Below are 24639 nucleotides of genomic sequence, written 5' to 3'. Positions count from 1 at the left end.
CTGATCGGATCGGCAAAGCGGCAAACTGTGACCTAGGACAAGCTGATGGCATAAGATGTAAGTACAACTACTCCAGTTTCATATGCAAAAAAAAAAATTATTGCGCTAGCTTACGTGGTTTCGGTTCTACAGGGATTTAAAAATAGTTACACAAAACGCAGTGTGCCCGCTCCGACCGGCTTTAAAGGGTTAATATAAATACAATCTCTGTCTTGTTTTGGAAATGGCGATAAAGTTCTACATGAGTTAGATTTTTGACTAATGGTGTGAGTCAGATTTTAAAGTAGCATGAGTGAAGCCTGACCTGAGAATTTCCAATACACATTGTTGACTTCTCACTCCATCACACAGAAGCTTCACTCCTGAATCCTGCAGGTTGTTGTTACTCAGGCCCAGTTCTCTCAGACCAGATGACTGAAAGCTGAGAACTGAGGACAGAGTTTCACAGATCCTTTCTGAGAGGTTACAGCCACACATTCTGAAAATATATTAACAAGACGACAAAAGACACTGGCGTTAAAGTGTGTTCAAGCTGCAGCGAATACTTACTGTAATATTTGGCAATATTAAGTTTTCTTTGATAAATGGCTATATGAATTGTATTTTTTTTATACCATATGCACTTATACAACCTCATAACATCTGACTTGTTTGTATGGACAGCTTGCATGTTTTGGAAGGAACTATGAAAGCTGAAATGTATATAAAGACTTTAGAGCAACATATGCTTACATCCGGATGACATCTATTTCAGGGAAGTATTCACCAGGGCAATGCAAAACCACATACTGCAACTATTACAACAGAATGGCTTCGTCTTGCATTGACATTGTGAGGAACCTTGGAGTCATTTTTGACCAGGATTTCTCCTAAATTGGCTTCCCTTCATAGGCTCGCTCTCAGAAGACACCTCCCCCTTTTGCGAGTGTGGACGCTTCATCTCTTTGCTCCTTCATCTCTTTGCTCCTTAAATGCTTTTCTTCTTTTATTTATTTTTATGCTGATTTTTTCCCTTTTTTCCGTATGAGCTTACCTGCGATAGCTTCTGGACACTTATAGATCATTAGGACTAAAGTGTCCTTAACAGAAACAGCAACATTTTTATAGTTACCTTATCCTCAGCGCTCCGTGTGTCTGTGGCCTAGACACAGCTGAAGCCTGATTACAGCATCTGGGCACCGAACAGCCTCAATAGCCTGGAAAGGTGCTAACCGCTAGGCTAACTAGCAACAAGATGCCTTCCCTCTCCACAGATGACTACCACAGCCTCCTGCAGAAGATTGCAGTACTGGAGACAAAAATTCATCGCTTAGAAGTAAACGTGGAGGTAAATGGACTGTGTGGAAATGAAACAACCTTGCCTTTGATTCAAAACAATGGCGATGAGCAAGCTAGTACACAGCTAAGGAGCACAGATAACATGACCAAGAAAGTAGACTCTGTGCATTATTATAAATCCTCAAGTGATAATCCCCCCTTGGACTGTCGTGGTGCTAAACCAAGACATAAATCATGTCTCCTGGAAGGGGGAGGACACATCACGGGCAGAGCACAGCGAGCTGAAATCTCTGAAACCGACTGGCCTTCACTTCCTACGAGACAGAGAAGCTCTTCTACCCCTGTATACGAGAGGAAACAGGACTGGACAACCGTGAATAGGAAGATTAACAACAAACCTCCAAAACAACTGAATGTGAAACTGCACAACAGATTTGCTCCACTATCAAAGGACCCTGGATCTATATCGGACAACCATCCATCTAAAAGCAGCGAAGTAAGGTCTGAAAATCTGTTGATAAGTAAAAGACCACAGGGAAAGCTAAAGGCTAGGCCTGAAACTCTGATTGTGGGTGACTCTGCCGTAAAGGATGTACAAAGGATGTGCGGTAAGAACACTAAAGTCCTCTGCTTTCCTAATGATATGGTCAACAACCTGAAGGAGAGAATTCTTCAAATTGCAGATGAATATCCGACTGTGACAAACATTGTTCTGCATACAGGGTCAAACGATGTGTCCAAACAACAGTCGGAGGTTCTGAAACGGGACTATACTGGATTACTAAATACTGTAAACTCTCTGAATGCAGCTGTATTCATCAGTGGACCTGTACCGCCGGTTAGAGGAGGAGACGAGAGATTCAGCAGGTTGTTTACATTGAATAAATGGCTTATATCAGCATGTACTGACCACTCGGTGCATTTTATCAACAACTTTATTATTTTTTGGGAACGCAGGCATCTGTTCAAAGCAAATGGATTTAATTTTAACAAGTCAGGGATGAAACTGTTCACCTCCAACTTGTTTTATTCCATACGTCATCCATCTGTGCTTGGTGCCAAGGCTGAGATAAACGAGGAGTTATCTCATAAAGAGGAACAAACAGTACTCCAAGAACAGACAAAGCCCAGCAGAAACCTTGAGGAGGAGCTCCATTTGCCCCCACCTGGGAAGAGCCTCAGAAAGGAGAGACATCTGAGGCAAGAAGAGGGGTCCCTATTTGCCTCCAACTCTCTCAACAACACCAACGACCAGGACCAGGGACCACGATCTTCCCCAGTCCCCCAAACCCCTGACAGGCCATCACCCTCCTCCCCCTCCCTTTCTCCCTCCTCCCCACACCTGAAATTCACTGAGGAGATGATGGAGCGGGTCAATGCTGGGCTCAGATCTACCCCCCGGCCCAATCCCTTTTTGTCCCCCATAAACCCCCCACCAGAGCGGCCAAAGGTTCGCCATCGAGCCCCACCCTCAACAGAGCAATCGAAGTCACATTGCCCAGCCTCGCCCCCCTTAGTTCCTCCTTACCACCTTCATGCTCTGTCTCCGCAGTCTGATGTGTGATGTGTGAAGGGTCCGGGCAGCAAGGATTATGGCAGTGGTGACTTTTCCCAGGAGAAGCTGGGACCCTGTTCACTAGAAGGTTTTAAAATCTCTGTACTTTTAGGTGACAGAAGAAGACATGTGGCCTGGTCAAAATACAGAGAGGTGCACTGTAAAAGATCTTTAAACATAGTAAACATACCTTGTGTGCCACAGACTGCTCCCAAACACGAGGGGACAAGTAATGCCTCTAAAACACTTAAGTTGGCTTTATTAAACGTTAGATCTTTAGCTGGGAAAACATTTTTAATTAATGATTTAATCACTGAGCACAATCTTGATTTTATGTTTTTAACTGAAACTTGGTTGGACCAAAGTAACAGTGGAGCTGTTCTCATCGAGACGACCCCTCCTAACTACAGTTTTATCAGTGAGGCCAGGGTGAGCAGGAGAGGAGGAGGGGTTGCTGTCTTATTTAATGAATCATTTCAATGTAAGCAGCTATCTCCTGGAAGTTTTCAGTCTTTTGAATATGTGGCTTTACAGCTGAAGGCCCCATCCAAAGTTGTGTTTCTTAATGTTTACAGGCCTCCCAAATACTGCACAGACTTTTTTAATGACCTTAGTGAACTGCTGTCTGTGAACTGTGTTGATTTTGACTGTGTAATTATTGTTGGGGATTTTAACATCCATGTGGACAACCCTCAGGACAAAGGGACCAAAGACCTGAGTAACACTCTGGGCAACTTTGGGCTGACTCAGCATGTAACAGAGGCCACACATAATAGAGGACACACTCTTGACCTACTGATCTCCAAGGGCCTGAGCATTTCAAAGGTTACTGTGTCTGATGTGGGCGTGTCTGATCATTACTGTGTTTTCTTTGAAAGTAAAATCTCAGCCCACATAAATATATCAACAACAGTGATTACAAAACGGTGTATAACTGAAGACAGTAGTGCAATTTTTAACCAGGTCTTCCCATTAACACCTGACCTGTCCAGAGGGTCAGTCAATGAGCTCGTCAATAGCTTCAATGCTAACATTTTAAACGTAATGGACACTATTGCTCCCATTAAGGTGAAGGTTATCTCTGGAAGGAAAAAGTCTCCATGGAGAAACTCCACACTGGTGAAAAATGAAAAAAGAGAGTGTAGGAAAGCTGAGCGCAGATGGAGAAAAACAAACCACCAGGTTCACTATGACATCTATAAAGAGAAACTTCACAATTATAATTTACAACTGAGGAGTGCAAGGAGGTCCTACTTCTCTGACATCATCACTAAAAACAGCCATAATGCTCGGGTCTTATTTTCTACAGTTGACAGGCTAACAAACCCTCCTGTGTCAGTGGCAGCTGAACTTCATTCGACCATGGCCTGCAATGACTTTGCCAAATTCTTCACTGAAAAAATCCAAAAAATTAGACAAACAATTAGTACATCAACAGCAGATCCAGGATATGTACTGTGTCCACCAAAAAACTGTTTAAACACCATGAAACAGTTTCAACCTATTAACAGCAAAGACCTGGAGGACATCTTAGGTCAACTGAACTCCTCCTCCTGCTGTTTAGATGTCCTGCCAACAAGTTTTTTCAAAAAGGTCTCAAAGACTTTAGAGTCAGACCTGTTACAGATCGTCAACTTTTCTTTATTATCAGGTGTGTTTCCAGAATCACTAAAAACTGCTGTAATAAAACCTATACTGAAAAAGGACAATCTTGACAAGACACAAATGAACAACTACAGGCCGATCTCAAATCTCCCATTTTTAAGTAAGATCATTGAAAAAGCAGTTTCTCAACAGCTCAGTTACTTCTTAAAACAGAATAACTGCTACGATGCCGTCCAGTCAGGTTTTAGACAGAACCACAGCACTGAAACCGGTCTGACCAAAGTGTTTAATGACATATGTCTGAATACAGACAGTGGAAAAATGTCAGTCTTAGTTTTACTGGATCTCAGTGCAGCATTTGATACAGTTGACCACAACATATTACTCAAACGACTGGAGAACTGGACAGGTCTGTCAGGAAATGCACTAAACTGGTTCAAGACATACTTAGAAAACAGGAAATACTTTGTATCAATAGATAACTTCACATCTGAGCAGACAAGTATCACATGTGGAGTTCCCCAAGGTTCCATCTTGGGACCCCTTCTGTTTAACATTTACGTGCTCCCACTGGCACAGGTTATAAAGAACAACAAAAATAAACTATCATAGCTATGCAGATGACACACAAATATATATCACAATGTCACCAGGAGACCAAGGTCCTGTACAGGCTCTTGGTAAATGCATTGAGGAAATTAATGACTGGTTATGCCACAATTTTCTCCAGCTAAACAAAAACAAAACTGAGGTAATAGTCTTTGGCGCTAAAGAAAAACGATTACAGGTCACCAGAGAACTTCAATCTATACATCTAAAAACCACAAACCAGGCGAGAAATTTGGGTGTAGTGATGGATGCAGACCTAAACTTAGAAAAACACATTAAGACAATAACCAAGTCAGCTTACTATCACCTCAAGAATATTTAAAGGATAAAAGATCTGATGTCTCAACAGGACCTGGAAAAACTAGTCCATGCATTCATCTTTAGTAGGCTTGATTACTGTAACAGCATCTTTACAGGTCTACCTAAAAAATCAGTCAGACAACTACAGCTCATTCAGAACTCTGCTGCTCGAGTCCTCACTAAGACCAAAAAAGTGGACCACATCAGTCCAGCTCTGAGGTCTTTACACTGGCTGCCTGTCCGTCAGAGGATAGACTTTAAAGTTCTAATGCTGGTCTATAAAGCTCTGAATGGTTTAGGACCAAAATACATCAGTGACCTCCTGACCCAGTATGAACCTTCCAGATCCCTCAGGTCATCTGGATCAGGTCTTTTATCAGTTCCCAGAGTCAGAACCAGACACGGAGAAGCTGCATTCAGCTTTTATGCTCCTTATATCTGGAACAAACTCCCAGAAAACCTCAGATCAGCTGAAACACTCAGTTTATTTAAATCCAGGTTGAAGACTCACCTATTCTCAGCTGCATTTGAATAAAGCACCAAATCCACACTTTTAAGCTTAAATTTCAAAACTTACATTAACTACTGATTTTATCTACTGTTCTGATTTTATCTGTTTTGATTTTATATACTGTTTTGTTTGTTTGTTTGTTTGTTTGTTTGTTAATTAGTTAGTTTGTTTGTTTGCTTGTTTTAATCAATTTTAAATCATGCTTTTTATTTGTTTTTGTTTCTGTCTCTGTAAAGCACTTTGACTGTTCTGATTTTATCTGTTTTGATTTTATATACTGTTTTGTTTGTTTGTTTGTTTGTAGAGCTCTGGGTAGCTCCCCAGCTGGGTCTAGACTGGGTCTAGAGAGTATTTTAAATTCAGGGAATTTAAAATAGAAAGTAGCTCGTCCGCAGAAGGACTGGTAGCTCCCCTTTTGTGGGTTTAGAGCTCTGGGTAGCTCCCCAGCTGGGTCTAGACTGGGTCTAGAGAGTATTTTAAATTCAGGGAATTTAAAATAGAAAATAGCTCGTCTGCAGAGGGACTGGTAGCTCCCCTTACGATAAAGGTTCGGATCGCGCGAACAGGTGTGAATAACACAACCTAGACTGGGTCTAGAGAGTATTTTAAATTCAGGGAATTTAAAATAGAAAGTAGCTCGTCCGCAGAGGGACTGGTAGCTCCCCTTACGATAAGGGTTCGGATCGCACGAACAGGTGTGAATAACACAACCTGTGCCAGAAACACGACGCTGATGAGCCTCAACTGTCGCTCCAACAACAGTATGCGACACAGGAGCATGCAAAACAGTTTTGAGGCAGCCACCTAAGAATTTCTGGTGGCAGTTTGTCTGTTAATTAGTTAGTTTGTTTGCTTGCTTGTTTTAATCAATTTTAAATCATGCCTTTTATCTGTTTTTGTTTCTAATGTCTCTGTAAAGCACTTTGAATCACCTTGTTGTTGAATTGTGCTATACAAATAAATTTGCCTTGCCTTGCCTTAAATCCAGAATTGAATTCAATATCCTGCTCCTCACATTCAAAGTCTTAAGGAATCAGGCCCTTTCTTATCTTGATGACTTTATAATACCATATCACCCCATTAGAGCAATTCGCTCTCACTCTGCAGGCTTATTTTCTTGAGCCACGGGGCGATCGTGGCTCAAGAGTTGGGCATTCGCCTTGTAATCGGAAGGTTGCCGGTTCGAGCCCCGGCTTGGACAGTCTCGGTCGTTGTGTCCTTGGGCAAGACACTTCACCCGTTGCCTACTGGTGGTGGTCAGAGGGCCCGGTGGCGCCAGTGTCCGGCAGCCTCGCCTCTGTCAGTGCGCCCCAGGGTGGCTGTGGCTACAATGTAGCTTGCCATCACCAGTGTGTGAATGTGTGTGTGAATGGGTGGATGACTGGATATGTAAAGCGCTTTGAGGTCCTTAGGGACTAGTAAAGCGCTATATAAATACAGGCCATTTACCATTTATTTGTTGTTACTAGAGTATTGAAAGTAGAATGTGAGGCAGACCCTTCAGTTTTCAGGCTCTTCGGTGAAACCAGCTTCCAGTTTGGATTCAGGAGACAGACACTACCTCTACTTTTAAGATTACAGTAGGTTTCAAACTTTCCTTTTTGCTAAAGCATATAGTAAGGACTGGATCAGGTGACCCTGAATCCTCCCTTAGTTATGCTGCAATAGTTGTAGGCTGCTGGGGGAGTCCCAAGGACTCAACATGAAACCCAACATGAAACCCAAGGCACAAAACATGCAATCTTGAGTTTGTTCAAAGTCATAACTGCATTTACTTTCAGAACAGAAATTGTGCTGTGTGTTCAAAGAGCACATGCTTTTGCTCATGACACATAAGTACACCAAAGTGCTTGCTCATATGAGGTCATATAAGTGTTGGATTTTTTCTTTCTGTATGTATTATTGTAGGGTCTACCTTACAATGTAAAATGCCTCAAGGTGACTGATGTTGTGATTCGGTGCTGTATACATTGATAAACAGAACTGAATCAAATTGAACATATATTATTATGCAATGGGAGTGTGTTTAAATTTAACATTAAAATTAACAACTGCATTGATTTAGTAATAGAAAGGTTGGACACTTGCGGGACAGTCACTGAATCTGTTGTTGCATTTGGAGTATCCATCTCACAGTGCAATATTATAAAAGCAGTCAGACAAATATACAAATATTAGCTGCAAGTCCGGCCAAAAGTAACCGTGTTTGACTGTGATCATTGCTGCTATGACTGTTACTGACAGTAATTGGCATGCACCGGACAGTAGTGTTTCACTGATATTTCTCGCACATTACATTATGGCAGAAGGCATAAGCACATAAATTGTTGTTGCATTACATGAAAAACATCGCAAAAATGACCACAACTTATCACCCAAAGATAGTTTTCATTCAAGAAACACACTTACTCGTGAATGAAACTGACCGGATAAGGAGGAGATGGCCAGGTCAGGCTTTCTTTAGCCACTTCTCAACACATGCTAGAGGAGTGGCAACACTTATTCATAAATCAGTACCCATGTGCATTAAAAAAACCATATTGGACCCCGCAGGGAGATTCATTATATTACAATGCTCCGTGCTGAATCAAGATTTAATATTAGTTAATGTATATGGCCCTAATATTGACGACTCCAGTTTCTATAATAATCTATTTCTCTCTATTACAGACCTCCACGGTGAGATAATTATTGGGGGGACTTTAACTGTACCCTAGAGCCCAGGCTTGATAGATCATTAGGTTTAGACTCTTCCCATCCAAAATCTAGACAAGCTATACAACACTTTATGTCTGAATTGAATCTTAAAGATATTTGGAGATTAAAAAACCCAACAGGGAGAGAATATTCTTGTCACTCAGCCAGTCATAACAGCCGCAGTCGCATAGATTATTATCTTATTTCAAACTTTCTCATCTCCAGAATTAACAGCTGTTCATATAAAAGTGTGCTTATATCTGACCACTCAATGACCACGCTTAACTTCTCAGTGACAACAGCTTTTAGACGTAACCCTATTTGGCGTTTAAGACCACACTGGCTACACAATCAAAAAATTTTGGAATATGTAGGCAAAAATATTGATGACTATTTCTACTTTAACAAATCTGAAACTACAGCCTCAATAAGATGGGAAGCTTTTAAGGTTTTTATTCGTGGACAGATGATGAGCTACACTAAAAACAAAGCAAATAAAAATTATACTGAGATGCTGGACCTTGAAGGCCAAATAAAAGAAGTGGAACTTGAGATAAACCTGAATGACTCTAAAGAAAACCAACAAAAACTTTTAAGATTAAGAGCAAAATACGATAAATTAACTACCGAGAAAGCCTCAGCAGGATTATTTAGACTGAAACAGACCTACTACGACCAAGGGGAAAAGGCAGAAAACTTTTGGCATGGCGCATAAAAACGCTATTGAACGAACAAACAATAAATGAAATTAGAACTGCAGACGAAAATACCACAGATCCTCATAGAATAAATTAACTCTTTGAACACTATTATTCACAACTATATACTTCAACAGGAGACACGACTCGAGAATCACTAGAATCCTTCTTTGAATCAATAAGTACTCCTTCACTTTCTGAAGAAGCTCGATGCGAATTAGACTCTCGGTTATCGATGAATGAACTCTCCACTGCAATTGATAAATTAAAAATGGGAAAAACTCCCAGCCCAGATGGAATTCCACTAGACCTTTTCAAAATATTTAAAGACAAATTAATATTTCCTCTATATGATATGCTGGTGGAAAGCTATGATTCAAAAGAACTTCCCCCCTCCTTGCGTAATGCACTTATATCGGTATTCCCTAAACCTGGGAAACCGCCTACAAAATGTGAATCTTATAGACCAATCTCACTAATAAACTCGGACACCAAGATAATAAGCAAAGTATTGGCAAACAGACTTGAACGGTACCTCCATCTTCTTGTTGATAATGACCAAAATGGGTTTGTAAAAGGCCGACAAACACAGCATGGGATTCGCAGAGTACTAAATGTACTTTACACAAACTCAGAACAACTAGATATGGCTCTGCTTTCCTTAGACGCAGAAAAAGCTTTCGATAGGGTCGAACATAACTATCTCTATGAGGTACTATCTCAATTCGGCTTTGGCAATTACTTTATGACCTGGGTTAAAATATTATATAATAAACCTATAGCCTCAGTTAGAACCAACAATATTATATCTAGACCATTCTATCTAGGTAGAGGTACACGTCAAGGCTGTCCCCTTTCGCCTCTTCTTTTCGTCCTAGCAATAGAACCATTGGCTATTGCGATAAGGAACAATCAAAACATCTCTGGCATTAGAACAAATAATATTGAGTCCAAAATTGGATTATTCGCGGATGATATTATTTTAATGCTGTCTAAATTAAAGAGTTCAATTCCTCAGCTACTTAAAACAATTAACTTTTTTGGCAATATCTCCGGTTATAAAATTAATGAATCCAAATCGGCCATCCTCTTTTTTAATCACTCTGAAAGAATTAAACCACCTATTCAAACAACGTTTCAAATCGCCAGAGACAGTCTTTCCTACCTAGGTATAAAAATTACTCCAAAAATTAACGATTTGATAAACGCAAATTACTCTCCTATTATCAAATCTGTTACTGGCTTAATCAACAGATGGTCTACACTACCAATCTCGATGATTAGACGCGTAAATATTCTCAAAATGAACATTCTTCCAAAATTTCTATACCTCTTTCGAGTCATTCCTCTCAGCCCTCCAGATGACTTTTTCACAAAGGCAAAAACAATATTCAGTAAATTCATTTGGAATAACAGACGAGCTAGACTGCGTCTCTCGCTACTATATCTCCCGTATGATAGAGGAGGTCTCTGTGTTCCAAACCTCAAATGGTACTACTGGGCTGCCCAACTCTCTGCCGCCTCATGCTGGTTTTCAACAACTACCTTACCCTGGGTAAATTTAGAAAGGTCAAGTACTACCCCCTTACCACTCAGCACTTATTTGTACTCTGCAAAATATAAAGATCTGATGAAAGATACATCAAACCTCTTTGTTAAAAATACCATTCGTGTGTGGTTTGAAACACTCAAGTTTAAAAATGAAATACCAGTACTATCCCAATTTTCACCTATCTGGGGCAATAAGGCCTTTAAACCCGGTTGGAAAGATTTGGGTTTTAAACTATGGGCAGACAGAGGCCTGTACAAAGTCGCAGATCTATTTGACAAGGACACCTTAATATGTTTCAAGGGCTTGACACAGAAATTTGACATTCCAACCAAACATTTCTTTAAATTTCTTCAAATCAGAAGCTTCATTTCAAAAACTCAAAAATCTCTAACATTGCCCACGCTAAACTCATTAGAAGATATAGCAATAAACCATCGGCTGAAGAAGGGTTTAATTTCTCGCTTCTACAATAACCTTAGAGACGGCTCCCAAATATCCTCAGAAAAAGAAAGACGTGCATGGTGTCAAGACTTAGAGTGTAGTATAACTATAGAGGAATGGCAAAAAGCTTGTTTGAAAGCCCAAACACAATCTATAAACACTCAATTTAAACTAATCCAATACAAATGGTTAATGAGAACATATATTACCCCAACATTACTAAATAAATTTGATCCCAAAACTCCGGACATATGTGTTAAATGTGGGGAAAAAGGCACACTGATACACTGCCTGTGGAACTGCTCAGAAATTCAAAAGTTTTGGAAAGAAGTTTTAGAAATAATTGCACATATTACAAGTGTCAAATTGGATCCATGTCCTAAAATATGCATCCTAGGAATTTTCCCTGCTGAAATTCAGCTGAGCAAAACTAACCAAAAAACCACAACCTTCTGCCTATTACAGGCGAAATACAGTATAGCCAAATCATGGAGATCCACTAGCAGACCACACTTGAGAACTTGGTTATCGACACTGTCAAAATCCCTTGCTCTGGAGAAACTTACATCTATGATAAAGGGTAAACATGCTTCCTTTAAAAAAATGTGGGGAAATTATTTGTTATTTTTGGAAGGTGAGGAAATGATTGACAATGTATAGAACTGATGATTCTATCCATTTAACCTGTATGGAGAAGCAGCGCCGTAGCTGCTAAAGAAAACCTGGGGAACCTGCGAATGCTGATCTACTAAATAGAAGGACAGGAGAAGGGATGTGAAATTAAATGGATTGGAAACTGAAGAGGATGCAGTTTACCATTACAACGACTAATCTGGACGCCTCTCTAACTAACATGATATTCTTGGATTAAACTCCAGCCCGAAACCCTGGAACAAAGCACTTAAACCTAATGTCTCAATATGTTGTACCTGCTTGATTTTCTTCTCTCTGGAGCACCATCTGTAAACCCTTTTTTTTTATTTTATTTATTTATTTATTTCTTGTCGTTGTTGGGGTTATCTTGGGTTGTATACATTTTTCTGAATTATTATATGTATGATTTTCATGGGAGAGTATATATAATATATCCTTATGTCCTCCTAACATTAATTATTTACGATGTATAGAAATTATTATTACATATTCAGTTTTGGTTTTTTTTGTTTGTTTTTTTTTTCTTTTTATGGTTGATGGAAAAGCAATAAAGAATAATTTTTTAAAATAAAAAAAAATGACCACAACCTCTTTGCATCAGAGTCAGGCAAATAATTGGACAGAACTTGAACACCAAAACACCACAACCTTGATGCCCAGTCGTCTTCAAACTGTTTTGGAAAGAAGAGGAGCTGCAACACCATGGTAAACATGGTGTTTGTCCCAGCAATTTGAGACCTGCAGCAAGCATCACAATTGAAAATTAGCTCATTTTGTGCAGAAAATTGTAAATATCTTACTTTAAACATCTGTTCTGTTATTTAAGTTCTGTCATGAGTGAAATATTTTCTTATGTGAGTTGAAAGTCTTGATTTTGCTAATTTTATTTATATTTTAAAGAACTCACACACAGATGAAGCACTAAATTAGCCTTCTTATTTGGTATTTTTATCAGCTATCAGAAGAAAAAAAATATCACTTGACCTCACCTGACAGTTTGCAGTGCACAGTCTGGCCTCTCTAGTCCAGCCAACAAAGGCTTTGCTCCTAAATCCTTCAAGTCATTGTTACTCAGGTCCAATTCCATCAGAGTGGAGTTCTGGAAGCCGAGAACTGAGGACAGAGCATCACAGCTTCTCTCTAAGATGTTACAGCCACTCAGCCTGAATAATTATGAACAAAAATACAAAGTCTATCAAAGTGCTCAAATACATTTTTGTACAGTGAGGAGTTGCTAGTGTGCATGTTATTTTATGTTGTTCCAAGATGGGTATTAGTCATGATTACTCTGTGTGGAAAAGGGTACAAATATTGCAAATTACTGTGACTTGGACTGAAGTGGTCAGAATATAAAACATAACAACATATGATTGATGTTTGTCTAGTTGGCTAAAATTAAACTTGATTGTTAGCTGACCAGAGTTTTTCTAGTTTGCAGTGTTCGCTCTTCATTCCAGTAGAAAGAAGTTTCACGCCAGAATCCCGCAGGTTGTTGTTACTCAGGTCCAGCTCACTCAGATTAGACAACTGTTTTCTGAGAACTGAGGACAGAGCTTCACAGCTTTTCTCTGAGAGGTTACAGCCACTTATACTGAAATAATTATGAAAAAGGAGACAAGGCTGGTGTTAATGTTTTTTTTCTAGATGCAGTGAGGAGTTACTCATTATTTAGTTAGTCCATCCAGGTTGACTGGATGGAATTATTACATCTTTATAGTCATTTGGAATAAGTAAATAACAAACAAAAAAATAAGTTGCTTTGATGTCAATTGAAATCCCCAAAATACGGATATCCAAAATATGGAAAATATAATTTAACACAGAGTATCCCTTAATCTCACCTGAGTTTTACCAGTGTACAATGTTGACTCTTCAATCTAGCAAACATAATTTTCACTCCTGAATCCTGCAAGTCATTGTTGCTCAGGTCTAGCTCTTTCAGACTAGGCGGCTGGCAGTCGATAACTGTGTACAAAGTTTCACAGCTTTTCTCAGAGAGGTCACAACCACTCAGTCTGAAAATGGTGAGTAAGAAAGACAGATACATTGGTTTTAAAGTAAGTCCATGGACAAACACAATATTTGTTTTGAATATTTCATCACTTGATTAAAATCCCATTGCTTAATGTTAAACAAGTCACCTAATTAGCTTCAATTCTTTTTGGTTTGTACTGTCATTTGAAAAGAAAAGAAAAAACATTTTATCACTTGATCTGACCGGAGGCTTTCCAGCTTAACGTGAGGACTCTTCATTCCACCACACAGAAGCTTAACTCCTGAATCCTGCAAGTTGTTGTTGCTCAGGTCCACCTCTCTCAGATTACAAGACTGGGAGCTGAGAACTGAGGACAGAGCTTCGCAGCTTCTCTCTGAGAGGTTACAGCTACTTAGTCTGAAAATTTATGAAAAAGAACAAAAACACACAGTCTTCCCTTTTAGTCTTCATTTGATTTGTATTGTTTTTCCCTGCTCCTGTTTGCAGAAACCACACCATGTGCTACCTTCTTCTACCATCAAACTAAATGTGAAAAAAAAGGTATTTTACAACACTGGAGTACAATCCAGCCTTAACCTGACATACACCTTTGTCTGAAGGGCATCTTGTATGACATGACCATGCTTTAGAGATTCACAGAATTATATTTTTAAAAAGTAAACATATGAGCAGATATTTACTTACAGAGCTTTGTTCGAGGCTTTGACCACTGGCAGCAGCCTCAGAAGAGTCTCCTCTGAAGCAGAGTATTTCTTCAGGTCAAACACATCCAAATCTTTTTCTGATGACAGTAAGATGAAGACCAGAGCTGACCACTGAGAAGGAGACAGTTTATCTGTGGAGAGATTTCCTGATCTCAGGGACTGTTGGATCTCCTCAATTAGAGAACAATCATTCAGTTCATTCAGGCAGTGGAACAGATTGATGCTTTTTTCTAAGGACAGATTATTTTTGATCTTCTTCTTGATATACTTGACTGTTTTCTGATTGTTCCGTGAGCAACATCCCGTCCATGTCATAAGGTCTCGTAGGAGAGATTTATTGGCCTGCACGGAAAGACCCAGGAGGAAGCGAAGGAAGAGGTCCAGGTGCCCATTTGGACTCTCTAAGGCCTTATCCACAGCACTCCTGTGGAGATATTTTGAATTATTTTTCTCCCTAAATAATTTAGACCACTTGGATGCTGTTTGTTTGTCTTCTACCAGGTTGATGCCAGAGTTAATGAAGGTTAGGTTGACATAAAGAGCAGCCAGAAACTCCTGAACACTCAGATGGATGAAACAGAACACTTTGTTCTGATACAGTCCTCTCTCCTCTTTCAAGATCTGTGTGAACACTCCTGAGTACATTGAGGCTTCTCTGTTAGCGATACCACACTCTGTCAGGTCTGATTCATAGAAGATCAGGTTTCCTTTCTGCAGCTGATCAAAAGCCAGTTTTCCCAGAGATTCAATCATCTTCCTGCTCTCTGGACTCCAGTGTGGATCTGTCTCAGCTCCCCCATCATACTTGACATTCTTCACTTTGGCCTGCACCACCAGGAAGTGGGTATACATCTCAGTCAGGGTCCTGGGCAGCTGGCCTCCCTCTCTGATTTGCAGCGCATCCTCCAGAACTGTAGCAGTGATCCAGCAGAAGACTGGGATGTGGCACATGATGTGGAGGCTTCGTGATGTCTTGATGTGGGAGATGATCCTGTTGGCCTGCTCCTCATCTCTGAATCTCTTCCTGAAGTACTCCTCCTTCTGTGAGTCAGTGAACCCTCTGATCTCTGTCACTCTGCCAACACACCCAGGAGGGATTTGATTAGCTGCTGCAGGTCGTGTGGTTATCCAGAGGCGAGCAGAGGGAAGCAGTTTCCCCCTGATGAGGTTTATCAGCAGCACATCCACTGAAGTGGATTTTCTAGGGTCAGTTAGGATTGTAGTTTTGTGGAAGTCCAGAGGAAGTCGACACTCATCCAGACCATCAAAGATGAACACAACCTGGAAGTCTTCAAAGCTGAAGATTCCTGCTTCTTTGGTTTCAGTAAAGAAGTGATGAACAAGTTCCACCAAGCTGAACTTTTCCTCTTTCAGCACATTCAGCTCTCTGAAACTGAATGGAAATATTAACTGGATTTCCTGGTTGGCTTTGTCTTCAGCCCAGTCCAGGGTGTATTTTTGTGTTAAGAATGTTTTCCCAATGCCAGCCACACCTTTTGTCAGGACTCTTCTGATTGTTCTTTTTCTTCCAGGTGAGGCTTTAAAGATGTCTTCTTGTCTGATTGTTGTTTCTGGTCTGTCTGGTTTCCTGTACGCACTTTCAATCTGTCTGACCTCATGTTCATTATTGACCTCTGTAGTCCTTCCCTCTGTGATGTAGAGCTCTGTGTAGATCTGATTCAGAAGAGTTGGGTCTCCTGCTTTAGCAATCCCCTCAAACACACACTGGTACACATTCCGTAGATTAGCCTTGAGTTGGGGTTGACATTTTTGAAGAGTCTCTGAAAAAATCGACAGGCTAACATGGTATTGTCTATTTGTTATAAACGGACTATATATACATACACATATATACATACATATACATACACACATATACATATATATAGGCTAGAATGTATATACATATATATATATATATGTATATATATATATACATATATATATATATATACACACATATATATATATATATATATATATATATATATATATATATATATACACTCAACAAAAATATAAACGCAACACCTTTGTTACTGCTCCCATTCCCTATGGGATGGACGTAGAGACCTAAAATTCATTCCAGATACACAATATAACCATCCCTCCCAAACAGTGGTCACAAATCAGTCCAAATGTGTGGTAGTGGGCACATCTGCCATATTGAGATAATCCATCCCACCTCACAGGTGTGCCACATCAGGATGCTGATCTGACATCATGAGTAGTGCACAGGTGTACCTCAGACTGCCCACAACAAAAGGCCACCCTGGAATGTGCAGTTTTTTGCGCTATTGGGGGTCTGGGGACCCAGAACCGGTCAGTATCTGGTGTGACCACCATTTGCCTCATGCAGTGCAACACATCGTCGCATGGAGTCTATCAGATTGTCAATTGTGGCCTGTGGAATGTTGGTCCACTCCACTTCAATGGCTGTGCGAGGTTGTTGGATATTCGTGGGAACTGGTACACACTGTCGTATACGTCGGTCAAGCACATCCCAAACATGCTCAATGGGTGACATGTCCGGTGAGTATGCTGGCCATGCAAGAACTGGGACATTCTAAGCTGCCATCTGCCCTGAACAATGTGAACCATGATTCATCCGTGAAGCGCACACCTCTCCAACGTGCCAGACGCCATCGAATGTGAGCATTTGCCCACACAAGTCTGTTACGGCGACGAGCTGGAGTCAGGTCAAGACCCCGATGAGGACGACGGGCATGCAGTTGAGCGTCCCTGAGACGGTTTCTGACAGTTTTTGCAGAAATTGTTTGGTTGTGCAAACCAATTGTTCCAGCAGCTGTCTGGGTGGCTGGTCTCAGACGATCTTGGAGGTGAACCTGCTGGATGTGGAGGTCCTGGGCTGGTGTGGTTACACGAGGTCTGCGGTTGTGAGGCCGGTTGGATGTGCTGCCATATTCTCTGAAACGCCTGTGGAGACGGCTTATGGTTGAGAAATGAACATTCAATGCACGGGCGACAGATCTGGTTGACATTCCTGCTGTCAGCATGCCAGTTGCACGCTCCCTCATTGCTTGTGGCATCTGTGGCATTTTGCTGTGAGACAAAACTGCACATTCCAGGGTGGCCTTTTGTTGTGGGCAGTCTGAGGTACACCTGTGCACTACTCATGATGTCAGATCAGCATCCTGATGTGGCACACCTGTGAGGTGGGATGGATTATCTCAATATGGCAGATGTGCCCACTACCACACATTTGGACTGATTTGTGACCACTGTTTGGGAGGGATGGTTATATTGTGTATCTGGAATGAATTTTAGGTCTCTACGTCCATCCCATGGGGAATGGGAGCAGTAACAAAGGTGTTGCGTTTATATTTTTGTTGAGTGTATATATATATATACATTCTAGCCTCCTTCTCCATGGAGGGTACTGCCCCTTGTGGCTGTTCAACTTGTAGCCAAGCATCTCACTGATCACTGCTGCCGTATTGTAGATCAGCTTGTTAGTGTCGGTAATCGTGGTTGTAGGTATTGTCCGTAGTGCTGCATTAACATCATCTAGCAGACCTTCTGAGGGTACTTCACGTAATCTTGGTAACCGGCTACGGGGGATCCAGGTTTCAAGCTTGGCCATGATCCTATTTTTCAGGTCAGTTCCTCTCGCACTCAACGATCCTTCTCCTATCGCACTTGGGGCTATGTACCCAATCTCGGGTGGGGGTGATGATATCTCCCCCCTGACCTGGCGTCCTGACTCCTCCTTGCCGTAGCATTTGTGTTGTACCTCGTCAATCTCTAGCTGTGAGAGCAGTCCCTTCTTTCGAATGTTGGAACACTGAGCTACTAGTTGTTTCGCCGTCATTGTGGATGTTGGGTATCGAAGAATCCATAGGTCCGTCATCCTATTCATCATATATATATATATATATATATATATATATATATATATATATATATATATATATATATATATATATATACATATATATGATGAATAGGATGACGGATATATATATATATAAAAACACCCAGCACGCCCATGCGGGCGGTTTATCCTTCAAGCTCGGGTCCTCTACCAGAGGCCTGGGAGCTTGAGGGTCCTGCGCAGTATCTTAGCTGTTCCCAGGACTGCGCTCTTCTGGACAGAGATCTCCGATGTTGTTCCCGGGATCTGCTGGAGCCACTCGCCTAGCTTGGGAGTCACCGCACCTAGTGCTCCGATTACCACGGGGACCACCGTTACCTTCACCCTCCACATCCTCTCGAGCTCTTCTCTGAGCCCTTGGTATTTCTCCAGCTTCTCGTGTTCCTTCTTCCTGATATTGCTGTCATTCGGAACAGCTACATCGATCACTACGGCCGTCTTCTTCTGTTTGTCTACCACCACTATGTCCGGTTGGTTAGCCACCACCATTTTGTCCGTCTGTATCTGGAAGTCCCACAGGATCTTAGCTCGGTCATTCTCCACCACCCTTGGGGGCATCTCCCATTTTGACCTCGGGACTTCCAGGTTATACTCGGCACAGATGTTCCTGTACACTATGCCGGCCACTTGGTTATGGCGTTCCATGTATGCCTTGCCTGCTAGCATCTTGCACCCTGCTGTTATGTGCTGGATTGTCTCAGGGGCATCTTTACACAGCCTGCACCTGGGGTCTTGCCTGGTGTGATAGACCCCAGCCTCTATGGATCTTGTACTCAGAGCTTGTTCTTGTGCTGCCATGATTAGTGCCTCTGTGCTGTCTTTCAGTCCAGCTTTGTCCAGCCACTGGTAGGATTTCTGGATATCAGCCACCTCCTCTATCTGCCGGTGGTACATACCGTGCAAGGGCCTGTCCTTCCATGATGGTTCCTCGTCTCCCTCCTCTTTCTTGGGTTTCTGTTGCCTGAGGTATTCACTGAGCACTCGGTCAGTTGGGGCCATCTTCCCAATGTATTCTTGGATGTTCGTTGTCTCATCCTGGACTGTGGTGCTGACACTCACCAGTCCCCGGCCCCCTTCCTTCCGCTTAGAGTACAGCCTCAGGGTGCTGGACTTGGGGTGAAACCCTCCATGCATGGTAAGGAGCTTTCTTGTCTTTATGTCAGTGGCTTCTATCTCCTCCTTTGGCCAGCCTATTACCCCAGCAGGGTACCTGATCACGGGCAGGGCGTACGTGTTGATGGCCCGGATCTTGTTCTTACCATTCAGCTGACTCCTCAGGACTTGCCTGACCCTCTGCAGGTACTTGGTGGTTGCAGCTTTTCTAGCGGCCTCTTCATGGTTCCCATTCGCCTGTGGGATCCCCAGGTACTTGTAACTGTCCTCTATGTCTGCAATGTTGCCTTCTGGTAGTTCAATCCCCTCAGTTCTGACTACCTTCCCTCTCTTTGATACCATCCGACTACACTTCTCCAGTCCGAACGACATTCCAATGTCATTGCTGTATAGCCTGGTAGTGTGGATCAGTGAATCGATGTCTCGTTCACTCTTGGCATACAGCTTGATGTCATCCATGTACAGGAGGTGGCTGACAACTGCTCCGTTCCGTAGTCGGTATCCGTAGCCAGTCTTGTTAATGATCTCACTGAGGGGGTTCAGGCCTATGCAGAACAGCAGTGGGGACAGAGCATCTCCCTGGTAGATCCCGCACTTGATGGTGACTTGTGCTATGGGCTTGGAGTTGGCCTCTAGTGTTGTACGCCACATCCCCATTGAGTTCCTGATGAAGGTTCTTAGGGTCCCATTGATCTTGTACAATTCTAGGCATTCCAGTATCCAGCTGTGGGGCATTGAGTCATAGGCCTTCTTGTAATCAATCCAGGCAGTGCACAGGTTGGTCAGTCTGGTCTTGCAGTCTCGGCTGATTGTTCTGTCTACCAGTAGCTGGTGTTTTGCGCCTCTGGTATTCTTGCCAATTCCTTTCTGTGTCCCGCTCATGTATTGACCCATGTGCCTGTTCATCTTAGCCGATATATATATATATATATATATATATATATATATATATATATATATATATATATATATATATATATATATATATATACATACACATACATATAGCCACTGGATATCCTACCAGTGGCTGGACAAAGCTGGACTGAAAGACAGCACAGAGGCACTAATCATGGCAGCACAAGAACAAGCTCTGAGTACAAGATCCATAGAGGCTGGGGTCTATCACACCAGGCAAGACCCCAGGTGCAGGCTGCGTAAAGATGCCCCAGAGACAATCCAGCACATAACAGCAGGGTGCAAGATGCTAGCAGGCAAGGCATACATGGAACGCCATAACCAGGTGGCCGGCATAGTGTACAGGAACATCTGTGTATAACCTGGAAGTCACGAGGTCAAAATGGGAGATGCCCCCAAGGGTGGTGGAGAATGACCGAGCTAAGATCCTGTGGGACTTCCAGATACAGACGGACAAAATGGTGGTGGCTAACCAACCGGACATAGTGGTGGTAGACAAACAGAAGAAGACGGCCGTAGTGATCGATGTAGCGGTTCCGAATGACAGCAATATCAGGAAGAAGGAACACGAGAAGCTGGAGAAATACCAAGGGCTCAGAGAAGAGCTCGAGAGGATGTGGAGGGTGAAGGTAACGGTGGTCCCCGTGGTAATCGGAGCACTAGGTGCGGTGACTCCCAAGCTAGGCGAGTGGCTCCAGCAGATCCCGGGAATAACATCGGAGATCTCTGTCCAGAAGAGCGCAGTCCTGGGAACAGCTAAGATACTGCGCAGGACCCTCAAGCTCCCAGGCCTCTGGCAGAGGACCCAAGCTTGAAGGATAAGCCACCCGCAGGGGCGTGCTGGGTGTTTATATATATATATATATATATATATATATATATATATATATATATATATATATATTTACTGTATCTACAGGAATTTGCTAGCTTAACATGGTATTAGCTTAGTTCTTAATTGAAAGACTGGCAGTATGACAGCAGCAAGTGACACCAACACTTTTCTGCTCAGTTAGTCACACCTCAGTTAGTCAGTTGTATTCCCGAGGCCAGAGGAGGTGACATTTAAGTAAATCTGAAAATGTTGGCTCAGGATAACCATAAATTAGGTAAAAAATTTACATTGACAGTAATGGGCGATCGTGGCTCAAGAGTTGGGAGTTCGCCTTGTAATCGGAAGGTTGCTGGTTCGAGCCCTGGCTTGGACAGTCTCGGTCGTTGTGTCTTTGGGCAAGACACTTCACCCGTTGCCTACTGGTGGTGGTCAGAGGGCCCGGTGGCGCCAGTGTCCGGCAGCCTCACCTCTGTCAGTGCGCCCCAGGGTGGCTATGGCTACAATGTAGCTTGCCATCACCAGTGTGTGAATGGGTGGATGACTGGTTGTGTAAAGCGCTTTGGGGTCCTTAGGGACTAGAAAAGCGCTATACAAATACAGGCCATTTACCATTTAATGACACCCGGATTAAATCAACACCAGCAAGTAATACTGTCAGAATTAACAAAGCGCTGGTTGATCAAGAGTGGCAGCAATCTGATCTTGTGGAGGGAAATGTTGTTTGGTAGTGGAGTGAGTAACCAAATGCAGGTCTCAGCAGGCATAAGTCAAACTTAAAACACAGCTTACCCAGCTAACACAGCTAACAAGTAACCAAACATGGCAAAGAAAAACCAGACACCGGTGACTCAAGTTAGCAACTTGGGAAACAAAACTGAACACAATACATACAGGACAAGAGACAGAATAACCAGTATAAAACACAAAACTGACACACCAAAGTAAAATTATAATGTAAAAACTGGTTGAGAAAGGCAATTCTTATTGGTTGTGCTTGTATCTCATGCTCAGTGGTGCAGTGAAACTACACCAACACCCTTTGTGCAGGTTTTTGCACTAAGGGTGTTGGTGTAGCTTAATTTTAGCTGATGCTGACTCTCAGAGAGAAGCTGACCTTGCAAAATAAAAAATACATACTGGGACGACGGAGACACCACACGAAAACAAGCAAAACGTTTTTGCATTAAAAACATTTCCTAAGAGTATTTAACTCTTACCTTCTGATGAAAGTAATGAAGGTGCCTGAACTGAGGGATTTCCTGTTGGATGAAAGAACATTTTGAATCATGGCCTCTTAAAAGTGATTTATTAATTCGATTAGATAGTAATTTATTAATACCTTGAGTGGGTTCCTCCGAGAAACTCAGTATAATGTTGTGCCTGCATATTGCATTACTGTGTTGAGTGTCTCTTTTCTCAGACTGACCTTGACTCATCATCTCTAAAATGGATGTCGCCAATTCTATCACATGGTCAGTAGTATATGTCTGCACCATCAAATCTATAGTTTCCAGTCTGTTTGCTTTCTCCAGATGGCACTTCCGAATGGTAGTGAAATCACCTACAGGTACATTCTGTAGGTACCAGTGGAAATGTTTCAGCTCCTCTTCTCCCAGATTCTGCAGCATATACAACAGCTGCTCATGTACAGACCGTTCCATATTGCATCTATAGACACATTAAAAACATCAATGCAGAGACAATGTAATCTTTTACTAATGTACATTTACAAAGAAATATGTAATATTTCTTACTTTTTTGAGAAGGTTATGTATGTGTGGTTGTTTAGGACTACAGTGAATAGGGGGGTGCTTGTTCCACAAACTGCGGTTACAGTACTTTTGCATATAAAAGAAAATCTGTTACATTTCAGGTCTTGTCAATGATTTCACAAAACACTGAAAAACCCTATCAACATGAGATCCTTGGGCAAGATACTAACCCCAAATTGCTTTCCGATGCATCCATCGGAGTGTGAATGTTAGTCAGAAAGCACTAAGAAAAATGTGCTTGTGTCAATGGGCACAAGTTATATAACACGCTTTGAGTGCTCAGAAAAGCGCTATATAAGAACTAGTGCATTTACCATTGGAATCTGGTGACTTCTGGTTAGGCCAGATGGAACAGACCCATCATAACTTTACATATGAAAACAGATTTTTTGGTTATCGTAACATTAGATAAAATAAAGACTTAATAGATTTAGTGAGTGAAAAAGAAACAGTCAGCAGCCTACACCTATTGCAGCATAACTAAAGGGAGGATTCAGGGTCACCTGGTCCAGCCCTAACTATATGCTTTAGCAAAAAGGAAAGTTTGAAGCCTAATCTTAAAAGTAGAGATAGTGTCTGTCTCCTGAATCCAAACTGGAAGCTGGTTCCACAGAAGAGGGGCCTGAAAACTGAAGGCTCTGCCTCCCATTCTACTTTTAAATACTCTAGGAACAACAAGTAGGCCTGCAGTGTAAAAGCGAAGTGCTCTAATAGGCTGATATGGTGGTGACTGTGCTGAAGAGGAAGCGTGTGTGTGGATTACGCCCTCTCTCTGGAGCCCCTTCCAACTCACTGCACATATATGTAGCACTGAGTTGTTCCCTGTTGTAAATAAACTGTCTTCTTTTGATTGCAAAGAACTCTGTCTGCACGTGAGTCCATCCAGTAGCCATGACACTAAAATTAAGTTATTGACTTGTTGAATGCTTTGACATAACTTGTTTTGGTTAATTATTCAGTTTTGTTTACCAAGCGTTATTTTGCGATCTTATTAGACAAACATGATGCTCGTTCGGTTAGCTTGCTAGATCTGGAGACTTGGAGCTGTTTCTTTGGTGAGAAAAGTAACAGTTGCAGTTGCTAAACATGCTGAAATGCTTGGTCACCATTGTTGTTATAATTTTGTACCAAGTCAGCTGCCTTAAACGAACAGTATGGATTAAATCCTTTAGTTTCATGAGTGGTGGGGACGAGATTACGATTTATTACAATTATTACAAGTAAAGAAAAGTGGAAGCAATTAAAAAAAATCCCTAAAAGTCTGCTGTGGTGGAAGATTCTAAAATAAAATTGCTTCTGTCAGATTCAGAAGTGTTTTCATTAAAATGTAAACATTAGGGACAACGTCTGATTTAACAGCATGTTCAGGACATAAATATAGAAGTTGTATTTTAATTTTATAACAAGTTCAGCTATTAAAGTGCAGAGCAGAAAATGGGGAAATGTTCAAATGGAGCAGACAAACTTAAAGAGAACAGAGAAGAAAATTCAAGGATCTCAAACCTT

The 24639-nt window shown here is 41.7% G+C and overlaps 1 protein-coding gene across 6 annotated transcripts in view; it reads right to left on the bottom strand.

Moving 5' to 3' along the window:
• Window positions 1–24639, bottom strand: part of LOC146578096 (protein NLRC3-like) — a 40062-nt gene that overhangs the window by 8780 nt on the left and 6643 nt on the right. For 2 of the 6 annotated variants that reach the window (XM_085257187.1, XM_085257195.1), the window contains 8 exons: window positions 22701–23029; window positions 22579–22620; window positions 14581–16381; window positions 14119–14292; window positions 13742–13915; window positions 13318–13491; window positions 12890–13063; window positions 305–478 (listed from right to left, as the gene is read on the bottom strand). In XM_085257187.1, coding sequence (XP_085113313.1) covers window positions 305–478; window positions 12890–13063; window positions 13318–13491; window positions 13742–13915; window positions 14119–14292; window positions 14581–16381; window positions 22579–22620; window positions 22701–23022 — 3035 coding nt within the window. In that variant the 5' untranslated portion in view covers window positions 23023–23029. Of the gene's footprint in view, window positions 1–304; window positions 479–12889; window positions 13064–13317; window positions 13492–13741; window positions 13916–14118; window positions 14293–14576; window positions 16382–22578; window positions 22621–22700; window positions 24159–24639 lie in introns of those variants that run through there. The other 4 variants (XM_085257227.1, XM_085257205.1, XM_085257213.1 and 1 more) reach the window with 4 other exon arrangements.

The sequence above is a fragment of the Mchenga conophoros genome, linkage group LG3 (assembly GCF_057382185.1).
Source record: "Mchenga conophoros isolate Kocher_MC1m ecotype Shallow Benthic linkage group LG3, M_conophoros_male_GT1.1, whole genome shotgun sequence".
Taxonomy (NCBI): Eukaryota; Metazoa; Chordata; class Actinopteri; order Cichliformes; family Cichlidae; genus Mchenga; species Mchenga conophoros.
The sequence above is the reverse complement of the archived record's forward strand: the minus strand, read 5'-3'. Positions and strand labels throughout refer to the sequence as shown.